General features: G+C 32.1%; 1 protein-coding gene across 1 annotated transcript; it reads left to right on the forward strand.

Moving 5' to 3' along the window:
- The first annotated feature begins 2263 nt into the window (after positions 1-2263).
- On the forward strand, positions 2264-5606 carry LOC147065635 (larval cuticle protein A2B-like). The gene is made up of 3 exons (XM_085957031.1): positions 2264-2275; positions 4977-5025; positions 5119-5606. Exons 1-3 carry the CDS (start codon positions 2264-2266, stop codon positions 5604-5606), a joined length of 549 nt encoding a protein of 182 aa, XP_085813157.1.
- Positions 5607-19378: the final 13772 nt, after the last annotated feature.

Genomic DNA, 19378 nt, shown 5'->3' on the forward strand with positions numbered 1-19378 from the left:
ACACAATACAATAGCAACCAATAATAGTCTTTTACTTTTTACGGATATTTCTGAAATAACTTTACATACAAAACAGAATTAACTGAAAATGAATTCAGTTATGCTTAAAGATGGATAAAAGCATTAAAAGAATGCATTGGCATCGTGTTTTGATATATTATAAAAGTTTCAAATGTCTAGCTAGTCGGGAAGTTAGTTGAAAATCGATTGCAAGATTTGTACTGGACAAAAAACCACCGGACAAACAAGAATACGAGCTAATAAAAAACGTTGTAAAAATAAGGGTTGTACTGTTTCTTGAAACAAAATTATCAAATTAATGTTGTTTAATACGTTTCAAGTAACAGTTTGTTTCAAGAGATTCGGATTTTATTCACTTACCTTACGGGTTTATTTGCCCAGGATAATTTTTTCACCACAAATAAAAAATATTTTTTTACGATACGCATTTCGCTCACAACTCAAGTTTTATCAAATATGAGTAAGCACCGACATTTACGGTTAGATTTCTGACATTTATCACATTACTAAGAGTTTATACTTTATAGCATTACTTACTTCTACTTATAGTTGCAATCAATCGATTTTTAATAAATTTTTTTAATATTTAGTATTCACCACCAAACTTCATCAAATGTAAATACATAACAAAATAAAAATAAATAAGATGCATTTTTGTGATAGTAGAATAATTAATGATATATACATTTTATGTTTTAAAAACAACCGAGTAAACGTTGAATATCTTAAAAAGATTGAAATATTGCGGTGATGATAATTTATTAGTTAGCACTAACATAACCCAACCCTGAATAAGTAAGTAACTACACGAGGAGCAACTTTTCAGGGGAACGATGTAAGTTTTGTTATTTTATATTTAATTATACAAACGAACTATAACTATATAATCTTATAATTTAGTCATATTTTACCTATTTTGTTAAGTAACTAATAGCTTATTTAATTTAGAAATTATGACTTATGATCATCTGAAAACAAGACTTTATTATTCCCGGTTGGTACAGAATTGATTGAAGAGGATGCAGGGTTATTATACATGTATGTGAGATGGAGGGGGAGATTTATAATTAAGCGTAAGTAAGGGCAAATGAATATAGATGTACTTTAAATGTGCGTGGTGATTTTTAGTTCCTCAGATGTCCGTGGTGACGTGTTTGCCAGAATAAAGTGACAGTTTATTTATGTATCAAATAGTGATGGCCCAATTCTTAAAAAAAATAATAACTGACCGTAAAAGCTTGAAAGCAACATAAAATTCATTAAAACGTCTTTATTGCGTCAATGTTTGCTTCTAAGATAAATAAAATAATAATATACTTATTAAAAAAAGGATCAGGGCATTTAGAAAGATTATTTTAATTGGAACATAATAAATACAAAATAACGTATCTATTCCGCAGGTTTTTCTTAAACAAGCTTTAAGAATTTATGTATTTTGTTAGAATATAAATTTGTATGATTTAGGGATGAAAATTTTTAGGGTTAAAACTTTACTATGAAATGAAAGTTATGTGTATATGAAAATATTTAAGAAATTAAAACTTTGCTGATCTTACATGTCCCCGCCGCTTTCCGATATTTTGGACTTAGGCCGAATATCCTTAAATTTTCCATGGCTCTGTATTATCGTATACCACATGATATTTTAGCCACCATAAGGTGAGTATAGCTCTAGCTATAGTACGTCGATAATGACTATGCAATTTTCTTTAACACCCCTAAATAATGTCTTTCTCAGGATACTCCTCCCAGTTTTGTTGCATTTTGTTTGCTGAGTAACCAGTATTGTGATACACTGTTTGTTTTTAATAAACATAAATTATTATACTTAGTAAGATCACAATTGACATTTTATTCTATAATTTCCATGTCTAGACATTTGCTAGACATTAGTTTGAAAGTGATCGAAAAATAAACTGTAAGTTTAAAACACATAAAGCTTATCATCGAAAATAGTGCATAAAACAACAAAAGCCCTTTTATGTTAAAATTTACTCTTCAATTAGAGTAATATTTACAAAAATTTATTCATTTTTTTTTCTAAAAAATCTAAATACTCTATTTCTAAAATAATGAAAAAAATCGAATTAATTTATTCGATAATAAAGAGCCAAAAGTGATATAAAAGACCTCCTCCCAGCGTTTTTAGTGAAAGGTCCCCTCCCTTCGGATTCACTATAAAAGCATCACCAAAATCTAACCAAAACACAAGTTCATCTACAACCTCAGCTCAAAGACCACAATGGCTTTCAAGGTAGGATTGTATAATGAATATAATTTTCGTTATCAGTTACATTATCGATTTTTTTAAATATCGCTAAAAATATTTAGAATAAAAAGACGCGAATATAATATTTTTCAATGATAGCATATTGATTTCATTGTTATGCACGTTAATTGCATTACAATTTATAATCAGTTGATGACAAATAGTTTATTATTTTTTTTTGTTTATTTATAAATTGAACATAGATATTAGAATAACAATTTATAATAGTTTCAGTTATAAACGAAAATTACATAATAAGTTAAAGATAATAAACACCGTAAAAAGTTAATAAAATACAATAATAATAAAATATATACAGCAGGTACTAAATATAGCAATGTTATGTTTAATAATATTAAATCAATGTTGTGAGATAATAAACAAAATCGATGAATATTTTAATAAATGTATCTTCAATGGAAACAAACTTTTTGATTACCGACATATTAATTAATTTTCTTTGGTGCGGAATATATCGGTGGAACGCGATACCAGTTAAACAAATAATAATATATGTTAAATACTTGTTATAATGTATGCAATAAATTAACTATGACTGATTTTCTCTGACTAATACAATATGTGTTGTTATTAAGTTAACTCGTATATAAACTTGTATATTATTATTACATCGATCGTTTGATATTGTGGGGATGACTTACCACAAATAATTAAATCTATATCGGTAGTAAAGTACATATACTATTATATTAGTCCAGGAGTAAAATAATCACCTATATATAAAAATAAACAAGTTAATATATTTTTTTACGAACTAAATAATCGGTATACATAGAAGGCTGTATATATTTGTACAGAAGTGGCGATTAAATGCAATGTATTTCCGAAAATAATATTATATTAACTATTTTTATTTTTTGTTGTACGTTCATTTTTATTAATAATGTAATTATCACAGTTAAAAATTAATAATTAGGTTAAATTATTAACTAGACCAATTTTTTTAAACTATTGAACTATAACTTACTGAGTATTGTTATAGACGATTTCTAATTTAGAACAACAGGAAAAGTACCTAAATGGAATAGTTAATGTTTATAGTATAAAACTGGCATAACAGTTTATATCGATTCGGAGTATACTGTATGCAAGTAGTTACGTCATTATATAAATACAATTTGTAGAATGAATCTTATTGAATCATGAATGTAAAAATCTTATTTTTACGATGCTAGATTAAGATAGGGCCTCCAAAGAGTGGAGGTTGTATTAATAGATTTTTGTTTTTACGATAAATATATGTTATTTACTTGCTAAACCTATTCGGTGCATACTCTGTGTACAAACACACATTACAAAACAACGTATGAATTTTTTGTTTGACGTTTGATTTGAATACGTTACAGCTCGGTATACGGTGTGTTATTAAATATTACATTCTTTAAGTATTCATCTGATTTATAACAGCTAACTAACAACTAGAATATTATTGTCGTAAGTTTAAATGAATGATATCGACTCGCTGTTATAATATATTATATTATTTTTAAATGAGTAATTTCAGAAACATTATTGACTTATAATTTTGTTATAATATACAGCTGACGTGTTTAATCGGTCATCCTATGAGTGCTCGCAGTAGAATAGTAGACAGAACGACTAAAATGTCAATTGATATTTTCATTACTAAGCGAGGAACATCAGCCATTGTCGTAACATACGTTTTTTACTAGTAACGGTTGGTAGTCATTCGTCCAACCAATTGACTAGTTGATCTTTATTTAAAACATAATATGTTGAAAAAAAATAACGATATGTACCTAATGGTTTTGAAACAAAGTTATTTGTGTTAATTCTGCTATAAATATATCTAAAGTAGAAACATTAAAAAAATAACGTTGTTTAAAAACCATTTTAATGGAGTTCTACCATGTAAACGCCAGTTCAATTTATTTATTAATTACTAACAATGTTAATGTATTAGTCGTGGAATTTGAATTTGGGACTCCCGACTTTATAAGCGTTTTTTCTGTCACTTCTCCATCGTGGGTGATTAGTAGACCACCTTTAAATTTATGGATCGCAGATTGGAGTATCACGCGGTTGGATCAAATACACGTGTCTCAATTTGTGTATTAGATCCAACGGCATAAGAAAATGGTCATTTTTTTAATGTTCATATAAAATAAACTCTGTAATTTAGTGGTCCATTTTGTAAGCCATAGACAGGTGGCACATACAAACTCGTCTTGACTGTAATACGCCGAATTTGTTGATGTGATTTTGTTGGCATTCATAAAACACGTGTAACTTATTGTACTGCTGCCCATAGCGTGACTGTGACATTTTTTGTAGAAAATATATCATATGTGACAAATTAAACTCGACATGGGTCGCAAGTAGAATAGCAAAATCTCGCATTGGTGCATCCGCAGATACTGCTTTTTGCGTTCAATCATTCGTTTCAGCTAGCCGTGTGACGTCAATATACCGCCATGGTCCCATATGGGTGTATGTTGAGGAGAGTTACGTACAGCATTTCCGGTAGTTTTTATGTACGATCATATCGCAATCGATCCGATTTTGTGTGTGCCACCGAGTTTAGAGAGAAATGGTAATATTCGTATATTTTTACACATGATTGAAAATTCTTAAATGTTAACTTTCTTTTTTGTTTCACTCATACATAATAAGACACTAATTGTTACAATGTTTTAAATTTCAGTTCATAGTTTTCGCTGCCGTCGTGGCCGTCGCACGCGCTGGAGTCATCGCCCAGCCTGCTTTGGCCTACGCTGCATCCCCATATGCCTCCCACGGATACGCCGCACCCGCCCCAGCTCTGGCCTACGCCGCTGCCCCCGCACACTCCATCTCCTATGCCGCCCCAGCTTATGCCGCCCCAGCTTATGCCGCCCCAGCTTATGCCGCCCCAGCTTATGCCGCCTCAGCTTATGCCGCCCCAGTCGCCAAATACGCCGCCCCCCTCGCCTACGCTTCCCCAGTAGCCAAGTATGCCGCCGTCGATGAGTACGACCCAAACCCATCGTACAACTTCGCCTATGACGTACAAGACCATCTGACCGGAGACTCCAAGAGCCAACACGAATCCAGACAAGGAGATGTCGTCCATGGATCTTATTCTCTCGTCGATCCCGATGGCACCAAGCGCACCGTTGATTACACCGCTGATCCTCACAACGGATTCAACGCCGTCGTCTCCAAGGAACCAATCGGTCATGCCCTCAAGGTCGCCGCTCCTTTGGCTTATGCCGCCCCAGTTGCCAAATATGCCGCCGCTCCTCTGGCTTACGCCGCAGCCCCTCTTTCCCACGGATACTCCGCATACCACTAAGAACATGACACACCATCGAAAGCCACGAAGCGTTATGCATTCAATTTTTATCAATGCGTTATGATAACAGTTAAATGCAAAACTACTTTTTGATTGCATATTTGTAAATATATTAAGAGTTTATATTTATTTCTGTTGTTTTATTTGTTATTCAGTATTATATAACTTAACACCACAAATGAATTGACAAACATTTTTCGGTTACCGACCACTAAAAATACCTACTTAATATAACTACCGATAGAAAAAATCATTTATAACACCGTGCTATCAAAAAAGGCTCTGCAAAATCATAATTTGAATTATATTTAACTGAGCAGGTAGAGATTAATATAATTTATATTATCATATTGAAAAATATAACTCAAGTAAATCGGTATGAATTCTAAACCAGGAGATGATAAAGAGAGTTAGATGAGCGATGTAGCCCTTTAGATATACTATCAAAATTCTTTAGACCGACAGGGTGATAAATGTTAACGTTCTCAAATTAATGGGGGAAAAAACTTATAAGTTCTACATGGTAGAAAAATTAGAAAGCTGGACTACTAAACAGGAATTATAAGAGGGAAAAGTACAGGTACAGCATTGCCCAAATTATTTCAAGGAAAAATCAAACATCATGATATCAAACCACCGTGTTTCGCTACAAGTGCAGTTCCTCTAAACTGATCTGGGAGGAGGGAATGGAGCAAAGATCGGCCTGATTATGGTCGACCTCTAATAGGGGATGTTAAGAAAAGAAGGCGACCAAGTAAATGCTAGATAAAAAGTATTATTCATATACCTACATAATAATTTGAATTATCTCAGCGTACATAATATGTACATGTAATCAATTAGCATCTACAATTATTCTACACGGTCGATCTTGTATTAAATATACCGGAAAATGTTGCAGATAAGACGGTGGAAAAAAACGTTAAATGCGTTTAAATATGTATATTCAACAGTCTTTCTTTAGATATGTAGATAGGTAGTATATACTAATACATGTTTTATATCTTCGAATTAATGTCTTATTTACTTGGAATATTTGAATGTTGCGGTAGATATAAAGGTGTTACTATATTAATTATCTTCAATATTATATGATTACATTTAGAAGAAAAAATACTTTAATTTGTCAAACGTGTTAGCAGTAGTTGCCAGACTTATAATAATTAAGTTGGATGACATGCCTTTACATTACATCATAATAATACTGATCATAAGTCGATTATCATAAATCGATTGTTAATTCTACTCACAGATAACGTTTTTCTAAGTTGGTTTGTTTTTTTATTTGAATTATAAATGTTTAGTCCTTAATTCGCAGATGACGTTAGTTAAATCATTCTGACCAGTATATTGTTCGTATGGTTACGCCATGTTACGCACAGAATTCACACAAACTTGAAAAATACCCCATTGAATATATCGGCTGTAGCTCGATTGGAGTTTAGTCTTCGCGAAAAATATTAATAATCACATAATAATGATTCCCATTTGCATAATATACATGATTTGCACTAACAATTTTGGGAATCCTAATAATTTATAAAACAATTAATACACACTAACGATTAAGTGGTTTATAATTTAAATTGACTTAATCGCCGAACGCATATAATATAATATACTAGCTGACTCGGCAAACGTTGTTCTGCCATATAAATTATTTCTAGTGAATATTTTGGTTGTTAAATAAAAAATAACGAATGTATCGTAAGTGTGTGGGGATGGGATCTATGACAGAAAGAGGAATAGAGCGCTGTAGACGATGACCGCCGATAAAAACAAAAAAAACATCAACCATTCCTTTTATCAATTCAAAATGAGTAATGACGTTCATAATGAATGAATTACCTGTGACAGGATCTCGTTATTTAATGTTTATGCAATATCCGTCTTGTCCCTTCCAGAAAATTAGCGGATATTGGAGAGCGTCGTATGAACGGTGTGTGTCAGCGATGAACTCCAGATTATTGTTTCTTCTTCGAATCACGATTTCTCGCGTCGATGTGCGGTCGCCAACCATGATTCCAGCAATGTCGTCAACAACAGGCACATTGAATCGACGCACGTGCTCTCCAGCTGGTGTTTTATCAGTATTGATGACAATAGCGTGATTGTCACTTTGCAATTCGTGCATGTGTGCTTTGAAGAATTTCAATAATTCATTGTGATCATTCAACAGGGCGTCCAGTTCGCCGACGATGCGCCTGGCATTAGGCGAATTGAGGCTATTGTAGCCGCAACGTGCATCCACATGATTGATGTCCTCACCGCCGCGCCCATGAAGTAGATTTGCAAAAATGTATGTGGTTCGTTTGGCATTGGCAGCAATGAGCCTACTTTGTGGTATACTTGGCCTTTGATTTTGAACGTATAATGGAATTGTTGACCATTTGCCGCAGTATTGTGAACTATTTCTGTTGCTCCGAACGAAGTCATTTGGAAGCATGAATTGAATGTGCGAATGGACTTCAGGAACAGGTTTGAATCTGGAACCGTGCCGATGAGCAAGCCGTTCAATGGTTCTGGTGGTATCTCAATTTCTGGTAGTAGCACTTTTCCTGATGCGCAACACATCCCGGCTGACTCATGTTTGAATTTGAGCGCATGACAATGGGGACATTCTTTGTCCATAGCACCAATCAGCACTTTCGGATGAGCGGAATATTCAATATCTGGCTCGTACTCGAATGCGAGACGAAGGAACGAAGCGGATATAAATGTTCGATGTACTTGTTGGCGTTGTCGGTCATTTGCTCTGCGTGTGTTAACTACGAACCGGCGCGCTGGGCTCCGTTCCAATTGTCGTTGTTGATTTCGTTCAGCTCGTGCCTCTTGTGATTGAGATGCACGTAATTGCGACATGCTTACACGCACATTTTTGTTATCTTGTTGGATTTGTTCGTCTGTTCTTTCTGCTCTACTATTTCGCATGTTTGTTGCTTTATTCGTTCGACGGCCCAAATGGCCCCCCTTGCGTCTTGCTGGCATTGTGACTTTGATACACGCACATAAAAATAGATAAATTAAAATAAATTGTACAAAATTTTGCACGCACTGCGTTGTGATATGCCGAATGAAATGTCAAAATGACGTGACGCTTCTCTTGAATTCTTCTCGGACGTAGCGCCATCTGTCATTCAACAACATAAATAATTTCGTTCTGTTTGAAATACGAACGACGGTTAAATTTGTTCATACAAAAATAATATAATCGCGATTAAAAAATGGGAGGGTAGGGGTAGGAGAATGTAAATTTGGAGTTATAGGTATTTTTTATGCCAAATAATAAAAAAAATACAAAAAAAAAATTGTCAAAAAAATAAAAGAAAATTTTTCTGGGTAGAGATACCCTAATCACCTAGCGGTATGAAATATACTTGTTGACCTATTCTCATACCTAATAAATATACATTAAAAAAATCATAAAAATCGGTCGAGCCATTTCGGAGGAGTGCGACCACAAACATCGTGACACGAGATTTTTATATATATAGAGATTATACCCGTATCATTACTTATTTAAGTTAGTACTTAAATACCACACAATGTATGAGGAATCAATTACAATAATAAAAATCACGGTGTCCTATACATATTATTACGGACGTAGATTAAGTTAAATAAACAGATTTATTCTTTATATACAAAAAAATCTACGAAATAGTTTGTTAAATAATTTTACCCAATTCCTAGAACCAGCAAAACGGTTCAACCCACTATTTCATGTTTTATTAAAACGTTCTACAAATGTGTCAGTGCAAACGACGTACTAAAAGTTACTTTGTTTTCAATCGATCTATAATGCGTACGGACGTATTTTAACCATTCAGGTACTTCTTCAGTCAATGACATCAACAGATACTTAGATCGAAAAAAAGTGAATATGTCAGAGTCAAATTCATGACAAACCAATCTGAAGCGTGTCGTGTTAACTCTACGATTAGTAAAATAGCAGTACACACCTTTTATGAGGATTGGTTATTACCTACTTATTTCGAATTCGATAAATCCTATGTAAATCTCTAATAACTGAGAGAGAAAAATGGTGAAGAAATGGCAAACAATAAATAGATAAACGTTATTATTCTTTGGATAGGAAAAAAACATAGGATAAATTAATTATTAAGTATATAATTTGCAAAAAACGATGCATTTAAAGTTTTGAACTTGTTTTTTTACCTGCAACTAATTATTTGACCTTTTTAAGCACAATTAAATCATTAACAATGTTTATTATTATTATTATACTACACACATATAAATTAATAAGATGTAACTATACAATAAAAATATAATAATAACTTATCAACGAATTTTTTTACAAAACGATATTGAACAACGATCTCTCGTATTCATTCGAGAAACGAAAATAAGTGCGGACGCAAACCAATCAAATAATTCAATTTGAAAAACATAACAAATTAAAACAGATTTTGCTCGCTGGGAATAATATTATACAGGATTGTTTATAGAGTGTATTATTATACCTAAAGTGAATTAATATCCTATCCTATCCTTGGAAAAGATATTTTGATTTATATTGAAAAATCATAAATATCACTTTTTCATCTTTACAAATAAGAAATACAAACTTCGATCGATCCAGCGTGTGGGTCTTCTTCTTTTTCCTCTTTCATTATTTATGCTGCCAATCATGACCAGTCTCTCTGACCATGGTGTGTAAAACTCCCACCTCCGCTCCCGTTATGTATATGCAGCCACGTCATACGCGGCCGGCTAACGTAACCCTTACGTGTGCCAGATCAAAGAATTTAGGCCTTCATTTTGTCCCGAGCAGAGCCGCACGGGACTGGTGATGCAACCTTGCACCGAAGTGCGAATGCATGATGTTAATTTATATGGCAACTATCAGAGTGACTTTAATTCGAAGAGTCGCAAGGGGAGTCGAGAGTGTCCCGCCCCCCGTACGCTCTGGCGAATTTAGTAAAGGCCAGTCTCTCTGACCAGTCACCATGTCTTCGAATTGCATGGCCAAACAACTGGGAAATCCATCTCAAATAGGTGGTTGATACTTTTTCTTCTTTTAACTAAGGCAAAGGCTCTTGAGTGGCGAAGGGTGTATTTGTTGGCACGCCTGACAGTCCATGGTGTCCTGAGAACATGCCTCCAGCATGACACCTCAAAATTATCAGTCGTTTTTCGATCCGCAGTTTTTATAATCCACGTAAAGGCATAGGAAATCCCGGCTGGTTTATCATTGTGTCCTGGCCTGTGATTATCAGGTGAATTGCGTGCATTTTTCTTAATGTTCATTCTTCATTTCTTAATCCTCGTCAGACATTACAAAACGAGGTTGTATATTTTTTTTGTTTTGTCTTTAACATTATTATTATGTATTTTTAATAATTAGACCATAAAATGCTAAAAAGAAAGTACATTAAGAAAGAATATGCCTTTTGTTTATCCTTTTAACTCTCATTTTTTAGTGTTATATTTTATTTAGTCTCGGATTGGAAAAAAATATCGTAAACCTAATAATATGACGTATACCTATCTTATTTAGATAATGTACATACGTGTTTTATTAATTTATGAGTGGATGGATTTTAAACATGCGTATAATAACATTTTCAGTACTAAATTTGAAAAAAATCTACGCTATTTTTGCATGTACCTAGCCAAAACACCTGAATAACGTACATATTGTTTTAATAGGTATTTTAAATAAAAAAAAGAGAAATACAGGTTCATTACCACGTTTTTCTTAGCTCGTATTCTTGTTTGTCCGGTGGTTGTTTATCCAGTACAACTCTTGCAAACGATTTTAACTAGCTTCCCGACTAGCTAGACATTTGAAACTTTTAGAATATATCAAAACACGATGCTAACGCATTCTTTTAATACTTTTAGCCATCTTTAAGTAGAATTGAATTCATGTTCAGTTAATTCTGTTTTGTATGAAAAGTTATTTCGGAAGAAATCCGTAATCCAATCCACTATTATTGGTTGCTAAGTGTGTGGTCCTAGCAACTAAATTATTAATATATACGTGCGTTACTATGGAAATCAAAATGACATTTCAGTATTCTATATTTGTTTGTTTGTTTGTTTTTTATTTACTTCATATCAAGTACAAGTTTGAGCATAATGAGCATAATAATTGAACAGAAAATTTAAAAACGTTGTATATAAAAAGTTCTTTTTATCTTGTAATTATTTTTAATAAAGTAGATCGACAACTCTGCAATACCGCATACTACTATTATAATGCTTCATAAAAATTAGTCACAAAACTCTAAGTAGATGTTATGTTGCAGATATCGAGTTCTATTTTTTTTCAAACGTATCCCTTCAAAAATATTCTACCGCACGCTACTACTAGGTGGTAGGTACTTCTATAATTTTATAAGGAATGTATTTATTCATGATTAATTTTACTCTTAAATGACCCATTACAAGAGATTCTTATATATCGTAGCGTTAGCTACATATCTATAGTAAATTACACCAAGATAATGAAGCATCGTAATAATACTACTGTATTCATAATACCTTAATACCTATAACAAATTAATTTAAGAAAAGATAATAACATTTATATTATTATGGTTTTGATTAAATTTGACAGATAACATTAAAATGATTATGGAAAATTAAATAGTGATTAGAGTGCATGAAAAAAAGATTATCGTTAAGAATTGCTAGTAATCGATTGGTTGCGGACGCGGCAAGCGGGGGTGTTGGTGCACAAGACCCGGGCAGCAGCATTTAAGGGGCGGCAAAATATACTTCTTATGCAACATATTATACATAGTATTATTAAATTCAATAATAGAAACCGAAATCTGACTGGAGTTTCATTTGCTATAGTGATTCAAATCGACGAATTAACAAAAAATATAATCAATCCAGATAAATAATAGTAATACTATTTAGGAGTTTAAGGTTTCATTTCAAAGGGCATTATTCTAATGAATTTGTTTCATAGAGATGTAGTAAAAACTCGCATTCGTTTTATTAAACATAATTATTAAAAAAGAACTAAGTACATAATTGTTCTTGTTATGTAAAGATTTTGATGAGAAATAATAACTATTTTCAACCATTTTACATTTATCTTAAACTTACATTAAAAATATGCATTTGGGAAAGCAGATGGCAATTTCGGTTTCGCACTTGGGCGGTAACCACCCATGGCGCGGCCCTTAGTCATAAAGTCCTTATTTGTTTTTAATACATAATATACTATGTGTTTGAAACAGAGCATTATAGGAACGGGGTGTGCGAATCACTAATAACTAATCTTTGTAAAATTGTAAAAAAACTGATATTTTTTTCGGTTCGTTTCATGTTTTCGATCCGTCAAAAGTACGGTTTTTCCGGTTTTCGGTTAAGTTCTGGTTTGAAGCTATGAATTTGAACGATTTTTGATAAATACTTTAATCTCGTCGTAATTAAGTAGTATATACCCATCCCGGCCTGATACCTACATGTATTTTTCCAAGATTTTTTCGAATGTGAGCGTTTCTGAGATTTTTTAAATTATGTATGAGAAGGTTACCGGACGAAACAGAACAGCCAGGGGAAAAATGAAACATTAATTTTTGTTAATCTATTTAGGTTAGGTTAGGTTAGGTCATTATTTCGTTGTACCTAGTCACCCAATCATTTTGAACATATTATATTGATTAAGATGAGATATCCTAAGCTTGCCGGCAACACCGAGTTAAGTCCCATTTATTTGAGGCTTTCTAGCGATTAGGAATGCAGAAATTAGGTATGTAATTTGATTTATTATGGCGTATTGAAAATCTGTGCTATTAAAAATCTATCAACATAATAGAGATAGGACAATTTCAATATAAAATTATTATTTTTCCTGAAAGGTCATAGTTATATGTATCGTTGTTCTGTTTTGTCACTGTTCTGTTTTGTAATGTTCTGTTTTGTCATGTTCTGTTTTGTCATGGAACCAGACACCTATCACGTTTATAATAATTGATTCGGACTGGTATATTATATCGAATTGTTTTTGTAAATATGTACATGATTATTAACCCTTCATTTTTACCATTTTACTGTCTAAAGCCCTAAAATATTCCCAAAAATAGTGGTAATCCAGTAGTCTCATTTTGGTTCTGAGACTATGATATTGAAATATCTATGCTTCAGAGATGTACAGCTGTTACACATCACAGTGCAAATGATACAACACCTTGATATTATGACCCTCGTATTGGATAATAAATGGAGTTATAGTAAGCAGGAGCATTATAATAAAAATAAATTAATCCTGATTTAAGACGCGGGTGTCTACATCACGTGTATGTTTGTCTAGTACGGATAAGCAGTTCCTCGGAGTGACTGCTTACTCCAGATATATTTTTTTATTTTACTCGAACCCTTGAATATTTTGAATCGTTGATTTTATCATGTCATCTCGATACTACAACTGGATAAATAATTTTTTGAGATTGTTATGAAATTAAATTTAAAACCCAGCTCAGTGTATATAACTGATTCAAAACTGTTCTCCTGTCACGTTGTCATGGCAATATTTTTTGTTGTTGTAAATAACTAGATTTTATCAGTGGTGTTACCAGTTCTGCCCTAATAAAATGAATAGCCTTATGGGAAAGTGTTGTGTTGCATCTGACGATAGAATATATAACATGCAATTTAAAAAATCAAATTTAAAGTCTTCTAAAAAAGACAATATTACAATAAAAAAACCGTTATAAAATATACGCCTGTTGAAGGCTTTCATCTTATTATTATGTTTAACTCCGGATATCAAAGACTAGGGGCGATGAATCAATATGTAGCAAACATTTAGTTTTTTTAATCAACGAATATTACACAACATTAAAAAATATACCTACAATAATTCAAAATCACAAAAGATAGTCCGTCACCAATATCAACGGAAAGACAACCTCTCGGACACATTTTCTTTGACGCACATGAGGCAATCGATTAGTGAGTAGATTTATAAGGGGGGCTCGAAATAGTTCAAACCATTCATACAATTATTAAATTATACCACAACCTAAAAAAGTTGCGTAGGTATTTCTCAAAATGAATAGGTATAAAATATTACGTAAAGCAAAACGAAATCCCTGCAACTAACATCAATGAGACTTATAATATAACCACTCAAACATACTTATAAGTACGTAAAGTTATCACACTCATCACTGACATGTTCAATAATAAATATTTTTGGTTTTGTGATTCTTGGAATGAGATACATTAATATTTTAAGAGGTACCTATGTACGTTGGTAGTTTATTGTGTTTATTTTATTTTTTTATCTAGAGGAGTCTCAATCAGTCAGAGGATCGGGTCTCAAAATCTGCTAGTGGTAAATTATGGTATGATTATTGTCTCTCTAACTTACTTAATTACTTGTAAAGTGTAATAGCTCGAATCCGATGGACATCATAGATATTTACAAATAAATTATATAACAAATATTACTATATTTATTGAAGAGAGGCCAATATTATGTATAAGGTACTTACGTTTGTATTAATTGATTTTTTAACAATTTTAAAAAGGAAATTTTCTTTTACGACAAGATATAATTGGGTGACGGAAGAAGAATCTTTTCATTCGTTATGAATTAAAATAATCGTAAAAACGTCGGCGTGTGCTTTTATTATATATTATACTAAGCACAACAGTGGCGAAGGGTGGAGGTAGACTGTTAAGATCCGACATAAATAGTGCATACTAAATTTTCTCAGTCAAACGTATTTGTTTTCATTGAACTAAGACTGCAATGTGTAGATGGTGTTTGTTAGTTTTTAAAATTCAATTGTACCCTGCCTAATCCAAGCCATAGTAAATAATAGTCAAAAAATATTCGTTTATCTATAAAATATTGTGCCATTAAACCATATATAATTTTAGATATTTATAGATAAAAGATTTTTTATCAATTATGGTTTGATTTAAGGGCGGACGTGCTCAGCGTAGGTCAAAATGGAGCTTTTATTCTATTTTCAAAGCATGATCCTGGATATTCTTTAAACGTTGTAGATAATCTATTTATATAATTTTCAAGCCTTATTATTTTAAGCATTTGGTGACTGCATAAAGTATTTTTATTACATAAAATAGTATTCTTTTAAACATCTCGCTCTAATGTTTTAGAATATAGTCATATTTCAGTACATGCATGTGCAGTGGTGTTAAGATTTTCTACAATTATTAATTTTTAAACACATTTATAAAACTATTAGTATAATTTATGTCGACATTATTATAGTGAAATATTTACGATAAAAAATTATATTGATAATCTCTGTGATCCCAAATTTGACAATAATTAGGCATTTTATTATTCATAATATGGGCAAGATTAACACATTTGAAAATAATTCTAAAGATATTAATTATAAGCTATGTTTTTGACCATTCAAGTGTGATAAATATCCTACGAATAATGATTGCTTTATAATAATTATTGACCTAAGAATAAGGTAGTGTTTTTTTGAAATACACCATTTCTTTTGGCATTCCCCAGTAGTTAAGCTACAACATACGGCCATAGCCATAAATTGACAAACTATAATTAAAGTATGGAGTAAAATAATGTTAACGCGCGTGTTTGACCATGTACCTAACCGATTTTTTTTTAAACTGTACATGTTCAAACACGCGCGTTAACATCATTTTACTTCCTACTTCAATGTACTACTACCTACTTCACTACCTACGTTGAGCATGTCCCCCCTTAAGGAGGGCTTAATGAATTTAAAAAAAACTGGCCGACACAATATTCTGTAATATGTATTTAATTCAACGAAAACAAATAAAAGTAACTGAAAAAGTGTCCATTATTTATGTCGGATCGCTCATAGCATACAATATAAACTATTATGATTTGGTTTAGGCAGAGTTTAATTGAATTTTAAAAACTAACTAGCACTATCAGACCTACAGCACTAATGGACCACGTGGGCAGTTGTAGATATGTGAAGTTTTTGTGTTGTTATAGCATCGTTTTTTTTTTACTAAAAGTTGATAGATTTTATTTATACTGTATGACAGTGTCAGTTCCCGGAGGCTCCACGTACCCACTTTAAACTAATACTAGTATAAAATGTGTAATATGTTGTATTCTTCGGAAAAATCACGTATGTTATCCACTTCAATGTGAACCTGCAGTACGGCTCATCAGCATTGACATTGAAAAACTTTAAATGATTTGCAACATTGTTATTTACGTAAAAGTGTAATTGTCATTGCAGCTGCATAAAGCACGTGCATAATTCTATGCAATCAACTTTATCGCATGTCATCATACTATGCGTTATCGACCATCACAAACTATTTTGGATAGAGAGACTTCACCAATGATCATTTGCTTTTTTCTTCTTCTTTGACAGTTCTTATTGCGATACGGCATTGAGAGGAAATTCAATAGAGCATAATATGAATATAGTATTATGTATTATTATTTAGCTTTATTCATAAATAAAAAAGGATACATTATGTCTAAAATATTTTTTAATTAGTTGAATGGTAAAATGTAGCGAGTTTAGGAATATAACTTCGATGACAACGGAAAGAGTAGTTCCGGAATCATTCACGATGAATAACACGTTATTCGTTATGTTCTGCGGGATTAAATTTAATATTACAGGGTTGCCACCGTATAAAATAGCTATTAGTGATAAAAGTGAACTTGAGTTCTTTCTACTTATTAAGTAGAGGCATATAATTTTTTTTTATGTTCTGTAACTAAAACTGATACAGTAGGTACTACAGCGCTATCGTAAAACTGCTTTGGTGATAGCAAACTTGCGCATATTTTAGCATTATGCCTAGTGTATATTTTTTTTCTAGATGCCTTTATGGATACCTCGCATTTCTACTCTACTTGATGCTAGTCAAATGAAAATTATGCCGGCTGAGAAATATGCCTTATTGAAACCATTCGTCTACCCGCATCGGGTATTGCTATTTTGAATTCGGCCAGGGCCTATGAAACCGTCTTGAAAAAACCCTGGAATATTCTTTGTAGTGCAAGGCGGTGGTGATTCGGATAAATGTTCTGTCGTATTCATTGGGAACTGAGAATTGCGATTTATAGCCGAGTTTTTCCTGTGGTAAAAAAATGTCGCATGACTGATATTCTGAGCATATACTTATCCTATCTTATATGACTGCAATCACTGGATCTGAAAGGCATGAATTATATATTACATGTCACCATTTATTATTTTGATCTTTTTATTACATCAATACAGAAATTAAAAAGTACATCTCTTCCGGCTTCGTTTGCCATGGTCCCCGGAAGGTCTCGAATGATCACATCTGCCACCTGTAATGAGATCGGGTTGTGCCGCTCCTTGTTAAAAATTGGACAATCTAGAAGTATGTAAATGTAAGATGTCCTGGTTTCCTCCGTCATGATACACAATAATATGTACCTACATAAATACAAAAATATCTTAAAAACACACCCATTAGAAAATCATGAAAAAACAGGTGCCGGAATCAAGGTAAGCCCACAAAAACCGATCGCCAATATTAAAGAAATTTGATAAACACGTCGCAATTAGATATGCTTCAGTTGGTTAACTTGGTAACGCACATTGGCCAAAATCCAATGGATGCGGGTTCCAGTCCCGACCGACACATTCCGTTTATTTTTTCAGGATTTTGGGTGGATTTCGAATTACCTTGTGCAGAAGCATAATGAACGCTGAACAAAAAAAAAGAATTGTGAACATTTGTATTAAAACATTTTAAATGTTCAAATTGACGTATATGTATATTATGTAGGTACCTTAGTCTAAACTAGGCATTAAGTTGAAGAGAAATTATTCTAAGATGACTGATTATGTAGAGTAATAATAAATTAGATGACAATATTCTTATCGTTCAAAGAATTTTTACTGAAATGTCAAAGAATTACTTAAAAATGGTTTATTAATAGTATGTCTTGTTTACAAACAATAAAAACTACACTATACAGCAAGCGGTTTTTATTTGAAGTATTTAAAAAAGATATCCCGAAAAAAAGTTCTAAACAATATTTTTTATTGTTTAAATAATAAGTATTTTAAATATCAATACACATGATTGGTTCGTGTATATTGGTTTCCTTCAATTAAATACATACGTAAACAATGACAAAATTAATATTATGAGTATATTATTACAGTAAGTACACCCCGGTTAAGCACTGTGTTTTAAGCTTAATATATATATATATATAAAATGTATATTATTATGTCTTTCATATTACGTATTAAGTGGTTACAGAAAATTCACCGAAATCATTACATATTCATTTACTTAAATCCATTATTTAATAACATGTTAGTTGAAATAGTAATATGATGTAAACATTCTAAATTATATATATTATAATAAAAGGATTTATTTTTTATAGAATGACGTAAACGGAAGCAAATGGTGGAAAAGCGAATTGACGTATGCTTGTGAAAATTATACCTTACAGTCTTACTTAAATCTACCGAGTAAATAAGCTGTATGACGCGGCCATTAAAACAATTTTCTAGTATTTAACAATTTGTAACAGATTAACGAAATGATTAATATTATTTATCGTGAATATAACTAATTACTTATTATTTAGTTCACATATTACGTTTGCTTGGCAATAGTGAAATATTTTGTATTTTCTTAAGGAGGATTGTATATATTTTAGGCCTTACGGATATTTAGTTGAAGAATTATAAAATACACGACCAAATACAATTTAAAAACAGTAAAATTTATTTAATTCGTATTTCATCATCACTGGGTATTTACATTACCTATATACTACG

This window comes from Rhyacophila brunnea, unplaced genomic scaffold (assembly GCF_057557595.1).
Source record: "Rhyacophila brunnea isolate RB1 unplaced genomic scaffold, BYU_Rbru_1.0 scaffold_6, whole genome shotgun sequence".
NCBI lineage: Eukaryota > Metazoa > Arthropoda > Insecta > Trichoptera > Rhyacophilidae > Rhyacophila > Rhyacophila brunnea.

Excerpts from the sequence above, each read along its gene's own strand:
- LOC147065635 (XM_085957031.1), top strand. Across the intron at positions 5,026-5,118 it reads CGCACGCGCTGGAGTCATCG|ACTCCATCTCCTATGCCGCC; the intron begins CCCAGCCTGCTT and ends CTGCCCCCGCAC.